Raw genomic sequence first — 24,050 nt, forward strand, 5'->3', positions numbered from 1 at the left:
AATTAATACATAAGTCATGTATTCAGTCAGTCTGGTTCCTCCGTTTCAGTGACTGAAAATGTATTTTTTATAGTGTCCCCAGGTAATTAAAAACAAAATTCAACACTTTTCAGCTTAGAGACAGTCCTTGCTTAAATTGCAAGCAAGATGAGCTTAACTGTCTCATTCTCGGCAGAACAAAACTTCTGTCATAGGGTAACGCCCTTCTCTTGCAGAATCACTAGGGAGTTTCTACCAAAAGTATCAGACTAAGGTGACATTGTGGGGAAAAGGAGTTAAAAGATAAAGACATTTACATGTCTATCTGTTTATATGTTGCAGAGATGCAACCATGTGCCATCTCCTTTTGGCCCCACAGAATGAGGAAGAGGTGGAGGTGGGGGGAGTGTTGGGCAGAGCACCTCTGCCCTCTGGGCTCCCAAAATAGCCGGTGGCACCCCAGTGGGACTTGCCTGCACAGCCATCTGTATGCACTACGCAATGACATCAACTTCCAAGCTCTAGTCGCTCGCTTTACCATGTTCATGCCCAGTTGGATATTTAGTGCCCTGTTTCATCACGGAGAGAGCACGAGAAGTCGCTGGGGATATGAATGTGCTACTGCCTCCAATATGGACATCACCTGAGAAACTTCTTGATCACTTTGCCTGTTTGTGTGCTAACATCCATGGGCAGACAGCCTTGTTCATAATACACGTGGTCCGGTTCTGATCCCCTGTTGTCATCACTGTTCGCAACCTAAATAAACACAATACGCTGTAGCCATCCAGCGTGCACCTTTAGCACGTGTGCGCTCTTAGTGCACTCTGAGGGAGCTTTTATATGACATCTTACTCCTATTCAATCTTCCACATCCTCGTCAGGGAGCCTTTGGCAGGGAAATTTCCCGAGGACTGTCTATATGCTGGGCATGCTCCATCCAGGATCTGCAGGAGCAGCAGCAGAGCAGCCCTATGGCAGCTCCGTGTCGTTAATTAGTGTATTAAGCACATGCATATGGACATTCAGGCACCTCTGGAGCTCTAAGTGTTTGACTTCCCATCATATCATTCCTTTAATACCGTCTACGTGTAAGTGTCATACAGTCCAGTATTATTCTTCTGTGTGGATGGAAACAAACCAAGCCCAAATGCTACAGTGGAGTTTTTAATCTCTTCTTTCACAGCAGATGCTTTAAACTCCAAGATACCCAAGTGCTGAGGAGAAAATAAGGATTTCTTTCCTGAGGTTTTGCTCACATATATTTTTCTGAACAGATAGTTACAGCTGAACACATACCATCTCAGAACATGAGATTGCATCAGTCTTGTTAACAGAAGATCAGGAATATGAATCACATTGCCACCAGACTGGAATTTGTATTAAATGTATCAATAAGCAGTGCGTTCACATCATGACTGCTTGCCAGAAGGCTTGTATTCTCTATGATGAAGTACAATTTTTCCCATCAGTAAGTCAAAAGCTGGAGCCACTCAGCATTAAATCATCTGAGGCCAGACATCTATTATCACATTTAGAGACATGGGCAAACATTTCAAATATACTGTGATAGCTAGCAGATAATTTATTCCTAGTATCTCTTCAAAGGTGGTGATAAAGATAATAATTGAACTCAAGAATAAGCTAAAGAATACAAGACCAGCATCTTAAAGCAACAATTTTGGTTTAATATATACACAACTGAACATATAAACATGAAACAAATTTTTAATGTTTTGTGTCAAAATACGTCTTTGGGTAGCTTCATGGAATTCAGTGAATGTAACAATAATCTTGGAACCAAAGAACATATCTATATCTTTTTAGCTAAATAAAATAACAATGTCAGAGCTAGAAGTTGCACTTGTGATTGAAATCATGCCTTTTATATTATTTTGTCTTCAGAACTGGTCTACATATGTCGCACTATGCCAAGTTTATGTTTTGTTTTCAAACTTACTGTAGGTTATATGCTGATTTCATTTAAGTAGTGATGATGATGATGGTGATGATGACAACAATGATGACAAGAATAGCAAGTCTTTCTTGTATCTGGTTTTAATATCTGTTACTGCATCAATTCTCTTGAAAACTGATTACTGGGATGTAAGGTGATGTCTGTCTCTAGTTGTACCTAACTCCCCAGTCATAATTTCCACAGATCTTCAAGGTCAAAAGTTTTTGTTTGACATTTTTTCAGACTTCTTTCCCAAATGGTATTAAAATGCTTCCTCCACAAGGTCGTACTGATTCCTGTGTTGTTAACTCAGAATTCAGGAGATTTGATGCTAATGGGTAATATACAATTTCAACAATTTTTGGCAAGTATACTGAAATGGATGCAAGAAACATAAATCCAGTCATGATACAAAAAAAGCATCTGATGAATACAATAGCACTTGGATATGTTTGCACTGCATCTCTAGGGCAACATTTGGATGGAAATTCAGGAAGCCTTTGGTTAGAATTTCATCACCTCCAAAGTTTATTTTGGAGCTGGATGATAGAATAGGTTAGTTAAATTAGTGGCTATGATCTACAGGTGGGAAGCATATGCTTTGGTCTGCTGTATTGGCACGAAAAGGAAGAAAAAGGGAGTGGGTATGGCCTACTTAGTTTCACTCAAAGCCTATTCTTTCTTTCGTTCCTGAAAAAGTGACACGCAAAGTAATGGAAATTTTACAAAGGGCTTGTAAAGATGCTCAGAATTCACCTTCTTAATGAGGTGACACTCAGAAAGTTCTCAAGTGCCAATAGCAGGAGCATCCTACAAGCCCAAGAAAAAGACACAGCTTCTATCCTTTTGTTTCAGAGGCAAATTGAAGAGAATCTGGGGTACCTCTGCAAGACATTAGGGCGGGTAGAGTTGGGGAACTCTATTACAGAGTGTGAGGCTCTACCTGGGACCGTGAGAGCGTAGAGGGGCCTGGTGTTGACACACATAGGACTGAAGAGGTGGCTTTGGAGATGGCAGGTGGAGTTTGGATGTGGTAGCCTAAATTGCATCAGGTTTTATTTCTCATTTTCTAAGTGTGATTTCCTTTCAATTCAAATCTATGTGGGTCAGCTAATACAGTAGTAAATAAATTATTTCTGACTGCCTTGCTGTAAGTAATACAATTCCTATTTGAGCTGTTTTCCTTTGCAATCCTGTTTTGCTGCATGTATGAATCATCTGTTTCACAATCATGGATGTTTCCTGTAGATACCCAGGGCATCTGGGGCCAAATCCCCACCTTATGAAGACAGAAAATGGCTTGCTTGCTTTTTTTTTTTTTTTTCCTCTGAGGAATCCAACCCAAACTGGATTTGACTGAAAGAACTGAGTAGCTGGATCATCTTGCTTTGCCTTTGTCTGCTCATGGTACTCTTCAGCCAAGAATACCTAACATTCGCAAGCTCTCGAGGATACTTTTATCCTGGCGATGTGTTTGGGAGCTAGACAATAAAGCCATGTCTGCATGCCATGTCTGCCTCACATAATAAACTGCCAGTTCCAACTTGGGCCTCCACATCACACTGAAAGTCTTCTCCCAACAGCACAGAGACAGGAGCAGTTTATTTGACACAATAACTGGTTACCATTGCCAGAACTAAATGATGAAAGTGAAATTGGCAGATGAGTTTGGCACTGTCTTTAAAATTTGTCAGCATCATTTAATTGAAAGATTAAAAAGATTATCACCCAATACCTCCGGCTTCAGTATTCACCATTTACAAGTATCTGCACTGGGACTGGCTACGAAAATACAGCAGCAGTTCTGTAGAATGACAGAATTATCAAAAGATACTGTAAAGAATGCAAAACACATGTTGGGATTTTCCTTTCATTCTACTAGGAGTTTGGGGGTTGGGTTTTTTTTTTCTGTAATAAATCTGCACAGAATTGATAGATCACATTGTCTTTGATTCTTCTTCTCTGTACTGCAAAACATAAACCAATAATTTTTAAGAAAGAACATAATTCCTTTTACTGAACTGTGCTTTTCCCAAGTGGTAACAAATCCCTGTAAAGTAAAACAAAAAAACCCCAAACAGATAACCAGAAATTATACTGCAGTGGCAGTATCAACAACATAGACATTCACTTCATGAGTGTGAACTTCTATGCTATGTATTTTTCTGCTCAGAAATTATTTGTATGAGAAAACAGAATCTAGGCATTGATGAGGAAGGCTTTCATCTGATAATTGGATTTTTTCATTTGCACGTGCTTCCACAGTGCCTCCAGGGACTTGTACGTTCAAGTTTCTGATTCTCCCATACGGATTAAACACCCTCACCAGACTACAGTGATGTCTCACAGTCATCCCTCTTAATGAGACACTGTAATGCCTATTGGAAAACTAAGTGACAGTGAATTCGAAAAGACATAGTCCAGCTGAAGAATCAAAATGTAGAGGAAAACAAGGGCACAAGACGTTCGCACTACAACTCCCAAGAAAACTGATGGCCAAATTTACAAAGAGAAAAATTTAATTGTATTTTTAAAAGTCTTTTTCTTCAAGAAGTAAGAAAAGCCCTGTAAAGGACACTTTATTAGAAAAAAAAAAAAAAAGAGCTATCAAAATGAATTTTCCATCATTTAAAAATGAGTTATGACAGAAAATTGTGGACCAGAACCAAACTCCCCATTGAGTATGTTTGTCAGGGGTCAGTGCTGCCCATGGGGCAGGCAGGGCAGGCCACACAGGATAATACTTACATCTGGAAAATGCAGCCCAATTCACTTTGCTAGGAAAAAAAAGCAGGAATACCTGTGTTCAAATACCTCCTGATGGATGGAAACTAAAAGTGTCCGCAGCCTGTAGTTTGACACCATAATACAGTGACCTTTATTTTTCTTCTTAACAGCAGGACTGATCTCAGGGGAAAGAAAATGAAAAAAAAATCAGAAGGAAAGCACTTGAGAGACAAATCATTGTTTTGAACATTACAGACAGTGAGCATTCATTATTGAACTTAAGAAGTTCTGGCATTTCATTCATTACATGATCAAAATATCTGAAATATGGATAGTTAATCTTGTTCTCAGACTTTTATAGAACACATTGAGCTACTCTTGAGAAATCAAGCTCTACCAAATTATTTACAGAGCCAGTAACAAATATATGAGCAATGCAGAAATGTAAGTAGTAAAAGTCATACTTTTTAAATATCAGAGGCCAGACCAGGTGGTGTAAAATGGCACAGCTCCACTGCGGTCTCTGAGCAGTACTGTGACTTAGGTCAGTTCTGGATCTGGATGACTATTTGCATGCAATTTGAATGCCTGTTTTCCTTGCAAATGTATACCTTTTTTCTGAGGTCTTCAACGTGTTTTGCTGCAAATCCAGTAGTGCAATGACACAGGTAATTCCCTGAAGCATTTCTATTTACAGTTCCTTTCAACACTGCATATTTTACTATGTAACTAACTGCAGTCAAAGGAAGTAGAAAAACAAAAAAACCCCCACCATTAACTATTGGAATAAGTCCTAAGGGCAAACTTGACTGAGAGCTAATTTGACTGGAAGTCGTAGAAAGTCAGTGGCTGAATATAACAAATATCCTATCAACAGTATGGATTGTATCTTGGATGTTCATACCCCAGATACGGACACTGTCATTTGAGTTACAGAATTGCTCTAACAGGGAAAGTGTTGTGGGGTAGAATTAACACCTATTAATTAAAGAGAGGGAAAAACAAAACCCAGCAAGAAAAAAGTATCAATTAGAATTATGAGAGACTTCATACAGATTCTTCCCATTCCTGTCTGGCTCTGGCACTATCTTCATCCACCTTCTTCCTCTGCGTACTTGCCAGAGACCTGTTGTTCTTGCCAGCTGGACTGGGACACTAGCTTTTCCCATCATAAAGAACAGCAATATTTGGTTTGTACCCCTATCTGGTCTAAATATACAGGGAACAGAAACCATAGAATATTCAGTCATACCAGCACACATTAACCAGAAGTGTTAACTATTCATTGTACGGCAGCACTTCTCACAATCCAATCAGTGTTTAGTGTAAATCAGTATTTTGAGTACAATTTAAAGACTATTAACCCCACACACACTTTCATAGCTGTTCTGTTGAAATTTGAGATTGCTAGCACTCATAAAAATGAAATGTGAATAGCACTGATGAAACACAGTATAATGTAGGCAGATGATATGCAAGTATCGCCAAGAATCTCCGTGAATGCAGCTCTGTTCTCACCTGAAAGAGCCTTGCTGATAATCCTTCCATCCTCCTCTGATTAGATTGCAGACGCTGAAAGGGGAATAAATAGCTACCTGCATAAAACACCCACAAACTAGCAAGCAAATGGCATTTTGAGGTAAAGAGATGCAGATTTATTTTTATCACAAAGGGGAAATAATTGAATTTGAGCCTGAAGGGGTTCTAAGCACATTCTGTCAATAAACTGCATGCCAGAACAAATAGGTCTTAATACCAAATGAAAGTGTACATTCCTAGCACCCATTTTTATTTAAAGTATGTATACGTATGTGTGCAGGGGGTGTTCAGTTAACTGCTTGCACATCAGGGAATGCATGGAAGATCAAATCCCATGGTGTGAAGCCACAAACCTGGACTGCTACTATGCCACCGATACCTGTGATTCGCAGTGGCATTTGGAACTGAAGTAGGTGTGCAGTGTCACAAGGACAACAAATTGTTTTTTTAAAAATTATACTAAGCTGCTTGGCATTTTATAAATGTATATAAGGAGTTAATTTAAAACAGGTATTAATAATAGCTGGCAAAGGATTTTTCTGACTTTCTGCTGCCTTCTCAAGATTTGCTAGACTGTCCCCCAATCACACCAGAATGATGAACAATTCATGGTTCAATTTGAAAACATATTCAAGTCTAATTATGTCAGATTCCTTTGCAATTATGTTTCAATTTGTTGGGCCAGTTAGTTGCAAAATTTTACTACTTAGAAATCCAGAATAACAGAAGCAAAAGTAGTTTAGGACACAAAATATCTAAGATACTTTTATATATCTTTGTCAGTCTTTACAAGAATTCATTTTGATAACATTGTGATGATGGAAGTACTGAGTCAGGCTTGCACAACACAGAAACTTCCTGTATATGCTACAGAACTGCAGAGAAATATATTTACATAACAAAAGACAATTTTCCAGCTTCCTTATCCACAAAACCAGGGATGGTGGTAAAATATCGGTATGTCTTGTGAACATAGCAAATGTAACAAAACAACAAAAAGCATTCAACATTTATGCAGAAGTACTGTTTTCCTCAGGGTCTCTGTCTACAAGATGAATGCTCCCCGTGATCATCGATTCCTCTTGAGCCGAGGTGTTCTCCTGCTGCTTATTTGTGCAATACGGAATGTGGCCACAAAAATACATGTAAATCCATGGGTTGGTGCAACTATTTAGATTGCCAAGGAGCATGATAATGGTGAATGCTGAACCTAGAATGAAATAGTTAAAGGAATAACAGAGTCAATAAAGCACTTGCACCAATAAGTAACATCTTCACAGTCTCGGGCTTTCTGATGTGCCTGTTCACACATTAAAGTTAATCTAATAGTAGGAAATTCCCATTTATTCAATGCAATTTGTAATTGTTGAAAGTATGAAGCACACTGTATTGTATGCATTTCAGAGTTAAATAGTTCCATATAGCTCTTTTTTGATGTAACTGCATTAAATTTAAAAGCAATTACTAATCTGCCATACAGATACAGATAAATACAGATATAGATGTTGATTTAAATGTATGTAGATTAAGACCCAAATTCACACTGACAGGAAGAAGTCTTAAAACAAAGATCAGAAGATTTTTTTTCTCCATCAGACAGAGCTATTATCTTTCTTTTTCCTTTGGTTTATATCTCCGAGTTTAGAATAGGTGAACTTAAATAAAGTCACGTACAGAGTCTGCCTTTCACAAAGAGGCAATACTATAAGTTTGACAGGATTAATCTTGCTTACAGCATGGTGTTCTTTGATACCTCTCTCTCAGGCTTTCTTTTTTGCTTTATAAACAGCTGTTTTACAACTTTTAATTGTTTCATATTGAACTACAGAGATTTCATCAATATGATTTCAATATTTAAAAAAAAATCAGATGTCTTATAACACCACTGTTCTATTCAGTAAATAAGGAGTTAATTACTCCTTTTCAGCTCAAGACCCCCAAATATTGCTGCTATAATATCTAAAATCTCTAAAAGTCTGAACCATTGCTGGAGCAAATGATACTTTTCACTGGGCTGTTCGTTAATCTTTAAATGGTTAATCACTCACACACACAGAAACCAGACTTGTACGATGTTTTGATCACATAACACATTAAGTTCTCTGTACCTAACTAAATACAGCAGATAATCGATCCAGGATTTTCTTTTTAATCATACTCCAATGATCACATGTAACTTTTACACAAAAGCAAAGTGCAAACATAAAGCAATATAGCAATGTGCTAGCCTGCTATGAAGTTAGTTACGAATGAGGATGGAGAGTATCTTACCTTCAGTCACGACACTGGGGAACCACACAGACCACAGCTGTGCAATGAAGAAAGGTGACCAACAGAGAACATACGCAACAACTGTCACCACTGTCATTTTTACAGTCTTGATCATAGCCTTTGAAATACAGTTCACACTGCTTGCTCGGGATGGCAGGACTTGCTTCTGATTTGTTACTTCATATTCATTCTGTTTTTTCACATATATATTTCTTTTGATTATTTTGCAAATCTTAACCTGGCACATGATAAGGATGGCTGAGGGAATGAAGAATATAACTACAAAAATCCAAGTCACATATGCCCTTGGGCCCCATGGCTGAACAAATTCACCCCAACATTCAAAGATGCCTGGAGATATTTCAGTCTTAGAAAAGATAAATACCTGTGGTAGGCTAAGAATCAGTGATATAGACCAGCTGGTGCAAATGGGGATGTTCCAGAGAGCTCTCTTCTTTTGGAAAGTGACCATAGGGTAGCAAACCGCTTGGTATCTGTCCACTGTCATGACCACTATCATATAAGTAGAGGCAAACATGCCCAGCAATTGTAGATACTTGATAATTCTGCACAAGAAATCTGGCCCTATGAAAACATCTGTAATATCCCATATGAGTTGAGGAAGCACTTGAAAAAAGGCTACCACTAAGTCAGCGATGCTGAGGTGAAGCATGAACACATACATCCTAGAGAGCTTCTTTCTTCTTCGCCACAGCACCAGTATGAGAATAAAATTGCCCACAGACGCCGTCAGAAATATGACCCCCAGTACGGCAATCTCTACTTGAGCTAATTGCTCATCTCTTTCTGGTCTTCCAACAGGATCTGACTGATTTGTCAAACTCAGGAATCTGTGAGGAGAAGGACTCTCAGTCTGATGTGTGTTATCCTGCATAGGAAATGAAAAATTCTTCATCGTGCACAGAAGCTACTTACTTACAGTAGCTGCTACTTGTGACTCAGGTTGACAGCTGTGAAGTACTGGCTAGCAAACAGACCAGCCTGGGTTCGGGTTTCGGTATATCTTCAAGCAAATCTCCTCCTGTTTGTGTGAACTAAAGCAGTGGGACCTGGCTCCTGATAAAATTCTGTCTCTTGCTGGCATGCAAAAAGGCTTTATATAGGCTCCCAGCAGACAGAGCCTTATGTAACTGCAGAGCCCTCGGGTAGGCTGCAGGGACCGCAGCCAATGGCAGACCGAGCCACACAATTGGGGGAAATATATAAATAAAAGGCAAACTTCAGAGGCTCAACGTAATTCAATTACTCACTTCAGTCAAAACCCGCGCTTGTAAATAGCTGTGGCCAAAATCATACTTAGATGATCTTACTCGGGAGAGTTCTCGCAAATATGTTTTTTACGCAAACCAGAAGCGCACGCTTCGGCTGAAGCGGGAGGAATGTTTGTACGTAGACGGAAAGTTGGGCCCCTGAGCTCAGGCACATCGTAACTGCAATTCTCTAGGCTCCTGGGGCACGACCACATCCTAAATGCAGCAGAGACAAAGAAATGCTTTTTTCCATGGCTTTTTTTTTTTTCCTTCTCTTTTCTGGAGTCACCTGATTCTAAAAAAAAAAAAAAAAAAGAGGAAAAATATTCAAACTGCCCTAAAAATAATCTTCTTCTTTCAAGACGGGGTCAAGACTTAGAGGTTTTTTCTCAGCAAAATGAAAAATAACACATGTGAAATAAATTATTTTTAATGGGACCATGAATCTACTGAGAATTTAATAGAAAAATAAGTGAAAATTCAGTGGGTAATCCAACTGAGAAAAAGGTCTCTATGATGAAACAATTGTCAAGGGTCTCTATTCTACTATAGTGCTAAAGGCTGGGAGGTCATTTTTCAGTACCTAATCCTTTTTATTTTTGTGGAGTAAGTTGTATCATGACCACAAGAATTTCGTTGGTTTTGACCTTCCAGTATGACTTTTGCATATTGTTAGCGGCAGATAAGAATAGCAATTTTGATTTAATATTTCATTTGTTCTCCCTCAGTCTGCCCTCTTAATCACAAAAGAGAGATTTAATAAAATGAATTAATTCAATATGAAAGATAACACATGTTTGTATGCAATCTTGTTTGAAGCTACAGTACTCATATCCTTTTGGTTACAGTCAGGAGACTGGTAATTTTAAGTCTTTCTGAAGAGGAAACCGATAAGGTTAAAAGTATGTCCATGCTGCATGTATAGGACATAATACTGAACCTACGCTGAATAATTGCTGTGATCATCACTATGTTATAAAACCAGCTCAGGAACCTCATAAACAGACTACCATCTCTTTGGGACTGAATGCTTTCATGTGTCAACAGACAGGAGAAGGGCAAAATTCATAAACAGGATGCTGAGGTAGACTACAAAACAGCGTGGTCTCTTTTCTCTCCCCCTTTCCCCCTTCCATCCCACCATGGGACTGATGTTAATATCTCAAGTGAGAGTAAGACTACGAGAACAGACAGCAGACAAACTGAATAATCTCAGGAAACTTTGCCACTGACAGCAGCTATAAGTATCCATAATCCAGATTTGGCTGAAGGCTGCTGCAGCTGCCTGAGCCTACAATGGCTTTTCTCTAAGACCATGTTGCAGAGTATGAATCACAACAACTTAATCTAATATACCCGGTAATTTTTTCCTAAACGGAAGCCTATTTGTAGGAAACTTGGATTCCTGAGGTCATTTCCTTTTAGTTTTCCCCCCAGTTTGGAATCTATGTCCAGAAGTGGGAAACAGCATGGCAAGACCATAAGGGAACAAATGGGTTTGCCTTTACCCTCACCCTCCCTTCACACAGCAACTTGCAGAAAAGCAACTGAACTGGCCACAGACCACGAACCCCTGGCAATTCTGCTGATGGCAAACACTGCGCTGTAGAGCAGGCTGGCTGATCTCCAGTTCCACCTTCAGATGGAGACAAAATTTCAGGTGTGCACTCCAAAATCATTTACCTTGACCATCCTCACTCCATGAGTTAGCAGAAAGCCAGGTGGGATCTTTATTATTCTAGCAGGATGCAGAGTAAACACGTACATCTAGGCAGAGCTAGGACTAAGTGGGCTGAAACAGGAATGTGTTGAATGGAAAACTAAGCTCAGGGTCAGGCATGGAAGATAAATTTACATTTCATGATCTGAAAGGTGATCAAGGAATTATATGTAAAAAGACCAGAATATGCAACACAAGTCACTTCTGGGATAGCATTGGAAGACTAACCAGAATATCATACCAGAAGCATATATTTGTACTATTTTCACAATGCATAATATATGGGCAGACATATATTTCAGGCAAATGTGTTTTATCACCTATACCTAGAATAGTTCAGCAAGATCGCTGGGAACATGCAACTCTTCCTAGGCCTGCACACATACACAGCACAGTGTTGGGCAGCAGACGTGCTATAATAGGTGTCAGACCCCGCATGTGGACGTAGGTTAAAGGGGAAGCACGCTGTGCAACAAGCAGCCTTTGCCATGTTTATAAAAAGGGGGGGTGACCCTCCTTGTACAAATTGTCCTGGTGATGTAAGACTCTACTCCATCTTGCATATCATCAGTTCAATATATGTTAATAGTTCCATAACTTTATAATTGTGCCCTTTCCATCCTCTTCATGCGTGCTAGCAGAGTTTCAGGATAATGCTATATTGAAATTGAATCCACTCCGGGAATATAACTCCCTGAGAAAAGAAAAACAGGGTAACAGATGAAAATGTTTAAGTAGTCTTAGCTGTTCTTTTACTCCAATAGTGTCCTTCTGTTGCCCAGCTTTGCTTCATTCCAAACCGTATCTGTCCAAGTTAAATTCTTTTCCTAAATTATTTACTTTCAGTAGTGTGGGAAGGCACATTTTAATTAAATTCTGCTGAATTTCTCAGTATGTACTCTCATCTAACATTTGTTGGTTAGCTAGTAGGGAGGGATTCAGCTCACGGATTAAGACTTAAATTCAGGTGTCTGCTTAGAATTATGGAATCACACAGCTGCCCAAGGCAGGGACAACACTGAATTCAGACCAGTTTACTTAGTTTGTCCAGTCAGGTCTTGAAAACCTCCAAGAGCTTAGACCCCAAAACCTCTCTGGGTAACCGGTTGCAAACGCGTAATTATTTTCATTGTGATACGGTTTTCCTTACGTGCCACCAGACCCTACCCTGATTCTGACCACCTTCCCTCGTTCTTCTGCCATGACCTCAGTAAGATCCTGGCTCGGACCTCTTGCCAGCCTCCCCGTAGGTCCTGGGGAGCACTGTTTGGACCCTTGAAGCTGTCTCTCCTCCAGGCTGAACAAACTGTGTTGGGAGCCTTGCGGAAAATGTTGCATTCAAGGAGTTAGTCATCTTGAATGGGACATGTCTGCTCTACAGAGCCTTGTACTCAAAGCCTGTGCTGGCGCTGGTGGATGTTATGACAGAGATGACATCCCAGCCTGTCAGGAGAAGATACATGATTGTTCGCTACGCAAAATAAAAGGCTCCACAGCGTGGGAGGGAGGAGGAACCCCTGCACAGATGGCATCACCTGTGCAGTGTTCTGGGGGAAGATCCATCTGATGTCCGTCCAATGCTGCGCAAAAGCAGGGCTCCCATCTTTGGAAGGGACCTAAGATTTCCTCGCGATCTATATTTCTGGTTTTACCCTATCTTATGAGAACAGCTATTTTACCACACCCTTTACTGTTGCGCCCCCCCAGTGCAGAGCACAAGCCCAGCTCCCTCAGTGACACCTTCCAGCCCTCCGATCACCCTGACGGCCCTATCCTGAGCTCACCCGAGCTCATCAACACCTTGCCCGTGCAGGGGCTCCACAACTGGAGGCAGAATTCCAGACGTGATATAACGAGTGCTAAGCAGAGGAGAATAACCACTTCCCTCGACCTATGGATTATGTGTGAGCTGTGTCAACTCCCATCACATCCAAAGGCAATCGAGGCTTCAGTTCAGTGCCTAATCGTAAGCACAGAATACTGTGTGAGTTGCCCTAGGGTATACTGAGATGGCCCAAGACTGATTCAGCATACGCTTTACCCTATCGTTGTGTTAGGATTGTGGAACAATTTAACTTTCTAAAATCTTTCCATGTAGTATCCACGGCATATTATTTTTCAAATATTATCTTGGAAGATGAGATCTTGCCTAGTTTGTTGCTATTGTTGCAATATGCAAAATTCCAACATTATCCAAATAATAATTCCTTCATCCTTCCTCTGGCATTTGGTACTTTAAATTTATGGTACTCTCAAGTAATCCATCTTTACTGAGGCTATACAAGATGTAAATTGGGTAAGTATTTTTTCTGTACGTAATTTTTTCTGGCTGGGTAATCATTTCAAGTCACTTTGTAGTTCAAGGAGATATTTTCAAAGCTAGGATTTAGGCAAATCTCAGCCACAATTTCTCCTGTGGCAAGAATACCGACTATACTAGCCTGAGTACCTTAATCATAGAATCACTGAATCACAGAAATACTGGTTGGAAGGGACATCTCGAGGTCTTCCTCCAGAGCGTAACTGCCTATTGAAGTGTGACTATCACCATCACTAGATCAGGTCAGACACAGCTTTGACCAGCCGGCTCTTGAAATCCTTCAAGTATAGAAATTCCACCCCTCTGGGCAGCCTGTTCCAGTGCTTTTGGTGAAGAATTACTTTCTAATGTGCCTTCAGAACCTCCCACAGTGGCCATTGTCCCCTATTAGATCACCTGCCACCACTGAGAAGAACTTGGTTCCGTCAACTCCATAGCTGTCCTTAAAGTACTTATAGGCTAGTATTAGATTACTCCTTAACCAAATCTTTGTCAGACTAAGCAATCTTTGTTTTCCAAAACCTGCATGAATTGCAGTGCATTGCAGATGCTTTTTGCCAATCCAGGCAAGGAATATAAGCTGAGGCAGAAATACGTGCATTTTAGTGTTAAAAGACCCCCACCAACTTCTAAAAACCAGCAACTGTTTCATCTCATGACAGACATTACTTATTAAATACAACTTGTGAAGATAATAAGTTTGCACTCTTTTACTTTGGAATGCATAAATAAGTTCTAAAAATTTTCTATTTAAGAAAAGATCAAGTGGAAAATACTGCTGTCTGCTTTTGATTTAAGAAACACTGGTCTGCCTCTTTTCTCTGAGATTCTGTAGTTCTGCTACTGCACTTGTCAAGTCATGAAAACCAATTAATTAAGAAAAGCAAATTTTTGCATGATAGGTTACATCTCTAGTGGATTTTAGAGAAATAAAAATTTACTTCCTTAGCGTTGATGTGATTGTATTTCTTTTCAAACATTAAAATGTAAAAACCAGCTACCATAGACCTTATAGGGTGGAAAGGACTAGAGTGTGCAGTAAAAGATTCAATTACCAGGAAGACGGTAGAAGCATTTACTTCTTAATATATTTTTATATAAAACATTTACTTAGTAATATATTCTATGGCAGAGAAAAAGGGTCAACATAGTATTGCATTGAAATTGCCCTAGTGATAGACAATACATTTGAGAAGATGTATTAAGTAATGTAAATACATACCAGTAGCATGAAACTTAATGACAACTCCTTTCGGAAGTAGTGTAATGGCTAGCAAATGGATTTTTTCATATAGGAGAGTAGCCAAAGTTACACAAGTACTGTTCAAGGATTTAGCCTGTAGCATGGATGCATTTACAGCAAGGTAGATTCACATTTTTCTTCTTCATCTTCATATTAAAACATTGCTTATTTCCAGAATGTGGTGGATAAACTACTTCACTGTAAGTCATCTTTACTGGACTAAAATTACTTACACATTTTTGCTGCTGTACTGGTACAACCTCTTACAGTTCTGGCTTCTTAAAAAAAAAATAATCCCACCACTAATTCAATAGTTGTATTAACATACAACGTTCTTTCAACCAGGCTTAAATGGTTCACTCCAACCCTGTGTAGTTAGAAAGCTAGTAGAGAGGGTCTATGGAACTAAAGCAGCCTCAAATGCAACAGCTAAAGCCAATGTGCCAACAAAAGATAGATAAAAATGTATTGCAGACAGTACTGCAGACAGCATATATACAATCATACAATGTAGGCAGCTACTAATGGTGTTGTCATGACACGAGAAGACACAAAATGATGAATACTGTCAATAACTCCATTCCTCAGAAAGAGTTAAGCTTTGATTTGGACAAAAACACTTTGGGGCAGGCTGGAGAACTTTTAGGGAAGCTAAAAAACTATTAGAAAATGTCAGGACAACCCAAAATCTCATCCATTTCCAGTCCAGACGCACTACAAACTACCCTTAACTTTTCAAATTAACATTATAATGAACACAGGACAACATTCTGTCCTGCTAACCGTTTATATACCAAAAGTGGAATTTAAAGCCTTCCAAGTGGATCTGGCTTTTAGTTGTGCACATGCCTGTATTTTGTGTATGTGTGTATGCGTGTGCAAACGCTGCTCACCTGTGCACACACGATCTGGATGCCTTTCACTTTCCATGAAACGATGTTCTCTTCCCAGATGAGTAAGTTAACTGTGTATTTAAAGGAAGGGGATGTTACTTTACTAAGATTAAAAGCAACATAACAACAAATCCAGCTTTATAGCCTTAAAACGTAGGACTGCAACACATCAAACTACTATAATTACTGTTAGGCAATATTTTGGAACAAGACTCTCCTAAATTAAGTGCATCCTTCAGTAGGAATTAGCCAGAGGCATTAAAGCCAGAGAAAAAAATAGCTGGTATGGGCCCCCTGTGACTCGTAACTAGGCATGTCCCAGGTACTCACCATAAAACAGTACCACTAACTACGTACATCATACATTACTACGCGCCTCTTTTTAATCCCTAAGGAGCTTATGTCTGAAAGAACAACTTTTTAACCTGTTCCAGTAAAAGGTTTATTATTGACCAGTGCTGACCTCATTCTTTGAGTATGCTTCTGACTTCACAGGCGTTACTGACAGCAGTGAGTGAGAGTCCCACTTGGCCCAAAGCCTGCAACTGGTTTGCTTAATTGATGTACTTGAATTATGGTGGTAGAATTATCTTCCACAGCTTGTAAACCATTCTCTAAATAACGCCCTTTTCCCCTTGCCACTGTAAAATTTTATGCAACTTTAATAAATAGTGCTTACCCATACAATACTGAGCTTTTACTGGTACTTCTATAACTTTCATCAGGATACTTTAAGTTGAGATAGAAATAAATCATTACAAATCAGGTACGCAGGCTTCTGCCAAAAACTATCTTTTTCATCTGCAGCATTCCAGACAGTCTGGATTCTCTATTAGGACACTAAATGGCCTGCCAGCTCACCTGCCACCAGGGCCATGGAAAACAACTGACAGACAAGGAGCCTCACCAAGGCTGGTCAGAGCAAAGAAAAATGGAGAAATAATGTGTAACTTCAGGAGAAGGAACTACGACTGACAGGTTTTGAAGAAGAATGACAAAGTACTTTTTCCACAGATGAGAAGTTATAAACAGAGTTTTTTAATAAAGGGAAAAATGCTAAGATGGAACGTAGCATAATACCTCCAGGTCTGGTGCAAAGGTCAGACAAATTTCAATGTTTTAATTAAAAAACAAAGTAAATAGCAATGACTCAGTTTCTCTGACGATACTGAATAAGCAATTGCAAACAATGTGGACAGTGAATTAATTCCAGTGGATCTAAAGAGACTGTGTGTTTTGACCTCCTTCCGTTCATGCCAAGAACTTTGTCTGGCACTTGCACAATCATACTCTTGACCAGACACTGCAGTAACAAAATTCACATCTATCAGTTCTTCAGTGCTGAAAGATAACAGAATGACTATTAGAGTAATCACAGGGGGCTGAAAAGGAATTGTAATATGACCTCTAGCATGAGCCTGAATTTCAAATTCTAAGTAATCAACTGCATTATTCATAACTACTATATCATTATTTGATTAGTACACTCTTGGTTTTAGCAGTTAGATTTCTAGGATGCACAAAAGCACTGATCAAGGCCAGAGACCACTGACTATGAGCTGTGGAGGCACAGGAAATCAAGGCTAGCTGTGTAAGGCACTTCAGATACCAATTCCCAGAGCAGAATCCAAAACCCTGACTTAGGGATCCAGAATCCTGACTGAGGGATCCAAGGACCTTTACGTTGTGTGGGAAGCAGGAAACTGCCTGGATTTAGCGAAGCAGGAAAATGAGCAGAGGGGGGTGTAGCTAAATCCCAGATCCAGATTCTAATCTAAATTCTTAACTCCGAACGAGAGCCAGGTACCTTTACCCATTCAAAATGCAGAGCCTGTAACTCTAAAGGTGACTTACAACCATTCCTTCAAGGAACAGGCTGGGACTTGTCCAGTTCTTTCAAATGGGGTGAGATAATGGAGGTCCCTGGGAGTGGAGAGGAGGAACACCTGGAATAGAAGGGAAGAGGAACAGGAAAAAGGTCATTGACAATATCTAGTATTACGCTATTTTCAATGAAATATTTGCCCAGGTGATGCAAGAAAATGGGGTGGTCAGTGCTATTTTCAGCCTGAGAAGGTTTAATCACACATTTCTGATTCCCTAAGAGAATTTCCTGTTCACCAATTTATTGGCAAAGCAGAATGGAAAATGCTTTCTCTTCTTGTTGAAACTAGGTGACTACGCACAAAATAATGGAAGAGTCATGGAACCAAGAAGAAACCCTGGAAAAAGGGACATAGTTCTCTACCCTTGTGGCTAAAGCACTCCCATCGGAAGGGGAATGCCACAGTCTGGTGTTTGCTCCTATATATACATTTTATACCAAAAGCTATTGCGTAATGAGAATAACCTGAGGAACCAAGACGAGAAGCTATGGCCATCTTTGTAGATGACTTCCTAACCATGAGCCACGAAAGTCATATTTATTTTTGCACTTACCCATCTGTTCCAGTACAGTTACTTTTCTCGTTTGGAACAACCCCAACAGGAAAACCACCATGGGAATCACTTGGGTCTTTTCTGATTATGGTTCCTAAGGCTGCTGGCACTGCCCAGTGCAGCACTGAAGATAACCAGACTGGCTTGGAGGCTGTGCAGCCACAGTAGCAGCACAGAGAGGGAAAGATCAGGTGGGATTTTGGTGGGATCTGTTACGGTTCTAGTACTGTATATGCATATCATGGTTTAACAGCAGTGACGTCTGTGCTGGTTATCAGTCCCATACATGCATTACACATCTATACACGTCCACGGTGCAGACAGTAGCTCAAATCCCGCAAGCAGTCACATTAGTGTGGTGCTACAGCTATTTGAACTGACGTTTTAATGGGTGATTCAGTGTGGATGTACCCTTGGGGAATCTGACCCTTCTGCTACGCTTCTTTTGGAAGATGTATCTGGGAGAGGAATGGGGTAACAACCCACAATATTCACTGGCTGCTGGGTGAACTGATTACATAATATTTAGTACAACAATTTATAATATTCCATGAAAATGAGTTGCCTCCTTAGCAAACATGTTGCTTCCATATCATTTTCTAAGATTCAATGACAATAAGCAGCAAAGCAGCCTAATTACTTTAGGTAACTGATGTAAGACAAAGATACTAAGCAGTTGCAATGTAAGTCTTACATCGCCTGCTTTTGGGATTTACAGAAGGCAATTTCACAACCATGCGACTACCTGGGAAGGACAGTTTTCTCTGCAAGTTTCTCTTCTATGTGAGTTGTTTAAGCCTTTCCAAGGCTTCAAGAATTTTTAGTTCTTCTTTGACAAGAGCAAAATATTGAAGGGAAGTAACGGAGATAAAAAAGCAATAAGAAAATAATGTAGAAATGTTCCACTTGATTATTTGCAGTATTTGTGCCAAAAACTGCAGCCAAATGAAAGGCTGCAGAAAGTATCCATGCTATCATAAGCATGATATTTTGTGTCTGTGTGCAATGGTCTTCATTCTTATTATTTTGAGAACTTTCAGTGAATGTTCATTGAAGTTGCAAATTAATTTTTCAATATTCTATCTCTGAAAACAAGGAAATTTTTTCCCATTTTTGTCTGCCATCTAGTGTTAAGAGGCAGAATATCTGTGTTTTGCTCTTGCAAAGCTTAAAATACTTGGGAGCACTACACAGCTTCTGCCTATGTCATACTATGTTGATGAAAATAGAAAACAGCATTTTCCCTAAGGCTTAATTGAAGATGTTAGATTTAAGCAATTATCTCTGATAGATACCATTATTAGCAGAATAGTACCCTACCGATGTACATTAATTTGTCACGGTGCTTTGAAATACTTGGATATTTTAAATTTATTTGTCTCTTAGGTGACAGTGCTGTGTTTCCAGGATACCATCCATAATCAATATGGCAAGTAAAAATAAAAACCCTGCCTGTATATAGTCAAATGCTATTCATATAATACCTTTGCATCAAACGTACAGTGAAAGTATATGCAGCATTTTTTTCTCGGAATTAATATCTCACCCCCGGAAGTTGTTCTATTCAAGTGTAATTCATCTAAGATTAAGCCACTGCACTCTGCAACTGGAATAGCACTGAAAAGTAAGACTTAATTTTGTAAGGAGTTCCAGAATTAATTAATTTCAGTGTATTTGCACCCTCTTTTATAGTGAAGGGGAGCGTAAGAAAATAGAAAACTTCCATATTTTATAGATCAAGAGAGAGAACCCTAGAAAGAGAAGTTTTGGAACAATTATTTCTGGTAAATATCCAATTTTTGTCAAACTGCCTCATAACACATTATGACTTTCTCTCCAAGTAGCAGTCCGAGACAAATGTACAAATGTTGAGTGCTAGAAATAATTAATGGCACTTAGAAGTATAGCATACATATAAGTGAACATAGTTAACTCACTTGTAGTATGGACATCACAATACATTGGCTATAACATGACAAAAATCAGCTACATCAAAGAACTCTCATTAAAGTAGGAAGATTTATCACAATTTTTGATCTGTAACTTGACTTACAAAATTTACATCTTACCACATATGAACATGCACATTGAGAAAACATTTTGAAAGCCTTTGATTTTTTTAATTAAGTTACAGGGATAGCACTCATTAAAATCAAACTGTTGTCCTAAGCTGGAAACTATCACGTTTTAAGGCACCACTCTGACAGAGCTCAAGTCCTGAGTATGCAACCTAAAAGAGATCAGCAAAAAACCCATCAATAATCACAACAAATTCTTGCTTGAGATTTCCCATGGGAAGTATTGAAACAGAAGTATTTTTAAAACAGTACATGGACATCCTATTAAAATTAAGATGTGTATCAAAATGCCATAAATGGGATCATTTACACACTATGTGAAAACTACTGTAATTGGAGTTAGCCACCCTCAGAATACTGCAGGTGGATTCATCTCTCATCTAAAAAGTAGCTGTTTAGTCAGATGGGATGAATCAACTCACTTTTGACTATTAAGAGAGTTTAAAAATTAGCTTAGTTGCAGTGTCTATCTTTTAAATAAATAAAATGGAGATCAGTTCTTCTTAATGTCATGACTGCAGCAAAGAAAAGGCTAACTTGGCAAAATGTTTGAGGAGGTGTGGATGCAGAATTTGTGCCTGGGAATACAGAAATTTATCTTTTCTTGTCCAGTGTTTTTTAGTTCTTTCGGAAAGTTGTGTGGTTGTTTTGAGAAACTGATGAATCATGGGTCTCTGAACACGTCAGATCAGACAGGTCTGTTCGTCCTCAGGGAGAGCCACGTGGCAAGAATGCATAGGTTTGTGTTTAGACCTGAAATGTGAAGTTCTTTAATCTTTTCCTTAGCAAAGGTATGAATTGCCATACCACTGTACATATCCCAGTGGTGAGATGAATGCCTGAGCAGGCACAGAAGAGAATTTTACAATGATATTATGAGAGAAAGTGTGACTGTTTAGGAAGGACCTATGTGCAGCTAAAAGGGATCAGTTGCCACCTACCTCCAATACCATATTTGCCAGTCAAAGAGAGGCAGGATGTGCCCTGGCAGCATGAAGCTTAACGTGGCCAAACCTCCTTCTTACTGAAGTGGTAGGTCTTGTTTTGCCTAAGCCTTTGATGTTGTAAGAATGCAAGGTAGCCTGTTTAAAAGCCAGCTCAGACTGTGGTTTCAGATGGGCCACTGCTTTGTAAGTCATCTGATGAGATCCAACTCAGTTCACCACGCTGGCAAGCAAACAAGAGTCCTGGGGCTTGCACAAGGGCAGACACAGCTGGGGAAGCTGCTTAAGCTAGCACTGCTACCACAGTCTAAAACGTATCAGTACTGTGTTGCTCTCATAACAGTAAGTGGCCTTTACCTGAAGAAACTCATACCACAATGGGCAGCAAAACCTCCCTGCTTAGCTACATCTGGCACTTAGGGCAGACGCTACTACTGTTTGACCTATTTGGTTTAACAATGAGCTTAACCATATATAATGAAATCCCACGATCTATTTTATCAAAATAAAGAATATTATTTTTTTACAAATAGCACACAAGTCTTAAAAACAGTTGCCAGGAGTAAACCATCACTAGATATCACAGCCAGATGTGTAGTCATCCACAGACAAAGCAGACACACCATACCTGCGGAACAGGCCACTGGAATCCAGAAAGCAGCAACTCTGAAAGCATTTAGGAGGGCACAGATGAGCAGCGGGGTGTGAACTGTCACTGTCCTGTGCAAAAGGATCCTAGATAATACGTGGCTCATGAGCTATTTGTGGCCACTGAGTACTTCACTGAGGAAGTGATAGTGGAATACTGCCTTTAAGTCTTGCCTCGATACTCGCTTAAGAAAGCAAAAATTTCATTGCATTGGGTTTACATGACAAGGTTTTGGTAGTGGGGGAGGGCTGCAGGGGTGGCTTCTGTGCTAGAAGCTTCCCTCATGTCCGACAGAGCCGATGCCAGACGGCTCCAAGACGGACCCACCGCTGGCCAAGGCCGAGCCCATCAGTGACAGTGGTGGTGCCTCTGGGGGAACAGATTTAAGAGAGGGGAAAAAGTTGCTGTGCAATAGAAAGTGCAGCCGGAGAGACGAGTGAGAACATGTAAGAGAAACAGCCCCGCAGAACCCCAGGTCGGTGAAGAAGGAGGGGAGGAGGTGCTCCAGGCGCCGGAGCAGAGATTCCCCTGCAGCCCGTGGGGAAGACCATGGTGAGGCAGGCTGTCCCCCTGCAGCCCAGGGAGGTCCATGGGGGAGCAGATCTCCACCTGCAGCCTGGGGAGAGAGGACCCCACGCCAGAGCAGGGGGATGCCCGAAGGAGGCTGGGACCTGTGGGGACCCCACACCAGAGCAGGCTCCTGGCAGGACCCCTGGAGAGAGGAGCCCACGCTGGACCAGGTTTTCTGGCAGGACTTGTGACCCTGTGGGGGACCCACGCTGGAGCAGTCTGTGCCTGAAGGACTGCAGCCCGGGGAAGGGACCCACGCTGGAGCAGTTTGTGAAGAACTGCAGCCCGTGGGAAGGACCCACGTTGGAGCAGTTCATGGAGGACTGTCTCCTGTGGGAGGGACCCCACAGTGGAGCAGGGGCCGAGTGAGGAGTCCTCCCCAAGGAGGAAGGAGCGGCAGAGACAAGGGGTGAGGAACTGACCCCAGCCCCCATTCCCCGTCCCCCTGTGCCCCCTGAGGGGAGGAGGTAGAGAATTTGGGGATGGAGTTGAGCTGGGAAGGAGGGAAGGGTGGGTGGAAGATGTTCCAAGGTTTGTTTTTATTTCTCACTCTCCTACTGTGTTATTAACCAGCAATGAATTTTGATTTCCCCAAGTTGGTTCTGTTTTGCCCATGACAGCACTTGGTAAGTGACCTCTCCCTGTTCTTATCTCGACCCATGAGCTTTTCATCATTATTTTCTCTCCCCTGTCCTATTGATGGAGAAGTGATAGAGTGCCTTGGTGGGCAGGTGGCAGCCAGCCAGGGTCAACCCACCGCATTGACAGGAGGCAAAAAAGGAAGTACAACTTTATTATTCAGTTAATATTAATGAAATATTCAAGAGCTGGAAACTGTCTTGCATTGGGAGATGTAGGAAGTTCAATCTTTTCAATTTATAAAAAAGATGTGATAATAATTACAACACGCAATGGATGTAAATTTTCATTTGGGGAAGAAAATAGCAGGTAAGAAAATTAATTTCACTTTTTAATTTGTGACAAAGAACAGAAGCAGATGACGGGCATCTGAAACTACAAATGAAACACCACCCTCATCAGCCGGCCGCGGCAGGCAGCACATTCACCACCTTTCCCCATCGCAGGCCTGCTGCTGCTCTTAAGCCTGGCTGGGTAATACCGAGGTGCCCCCTAACCCTGTCACACCTCCGAAGAAAACACAGTATTTGTGATTTATTCTCCGAGCACTGAGCGGGAAACGCGGGACCACAGGCTGGTGCCGCCCGCCCGCCCGTCCGGCCTGAGGTGAGGCCTGAGGCGACGTGAGGCCTGAGGTGAGGCGAGCCCCGCCCCCCGCGTGCCGCTCCGCACGTCGCCGCCGCCGCGATGAGCTGGCCCCGCCTAAGCTCCGCCCCGCGAGGCGCGCCGCCGCCCCACGTGACACGGCACGCCCCGCCCCTCCCGCGGCGGCCGGGGAGATCGGCGCGTCCCTCAGCTGTTTCCGGCGGTG

At 40.8% G+C, this 24,050-nt stretch overlaps 1 protein-coding gene across 1 annotated transcript; it reads right to left on the reverse strand.

Moving 5' to 3' along the window:
- Positions 1 to 6,431: 6,431 nt before the first annotated feature.
- Positions 6,432 to 9,962, reverse strand: LOC104310924 (arg8-vasotocin receptor). Its single transcript, XM_009920114.2, has 2 exons — positions 8,474 to 9,962; positions 6,432 to 7,412 (listed from the first exon to the last, which is right to left on the reverse strand). The coding sequence occupies exons 1-2, from the start codon at positions 9,387 to 9,389 to the stop codon at positions 7,213 to 7,215; spliced, it is 1,116 nt and encodes a 371-aa protein (XP_009918416.1). The 5' UTR covers positions 9,390 to 9,962; the 3' UTR covers positions 6,432 to 7,212.
- Positions 9,963 to 24,050: the final 14,088 nt, after the last annotated feature.

The sequence above is a fragment of the Haliaeetus albicilla genome, chromosome 14 (assembly GCF_947461875.1).
Source record: "Haliaeetus albicilla chromosome 14, bHalAlb1.1, whole genome shotgun sequence".
NCBI lineage: Eukaryota > Metazoa > Chordata > Aves > Accipitriformes > Accipitridae > Haliaeetus > Haliaeetus albicilla.

What these genes read in the sequence shown, in the direction of transcription:
- LOC104310924 (XM_009920114.2), bottom strand. Translation starts at nt 9,389, where the DNA reads ATGAAGAATTTTTCATTTCCTATGCAGGATAACACACATCAGACTGAG. An exon ending in CCCCAGTGTCGTGACTGAAG is followed by an intron (nt 7,413 to 8,473) that starts GTAAGATACTCT and finishes ATTTCATTCTAG; the next exon opens with GTTCAGCATTCACCATTATC.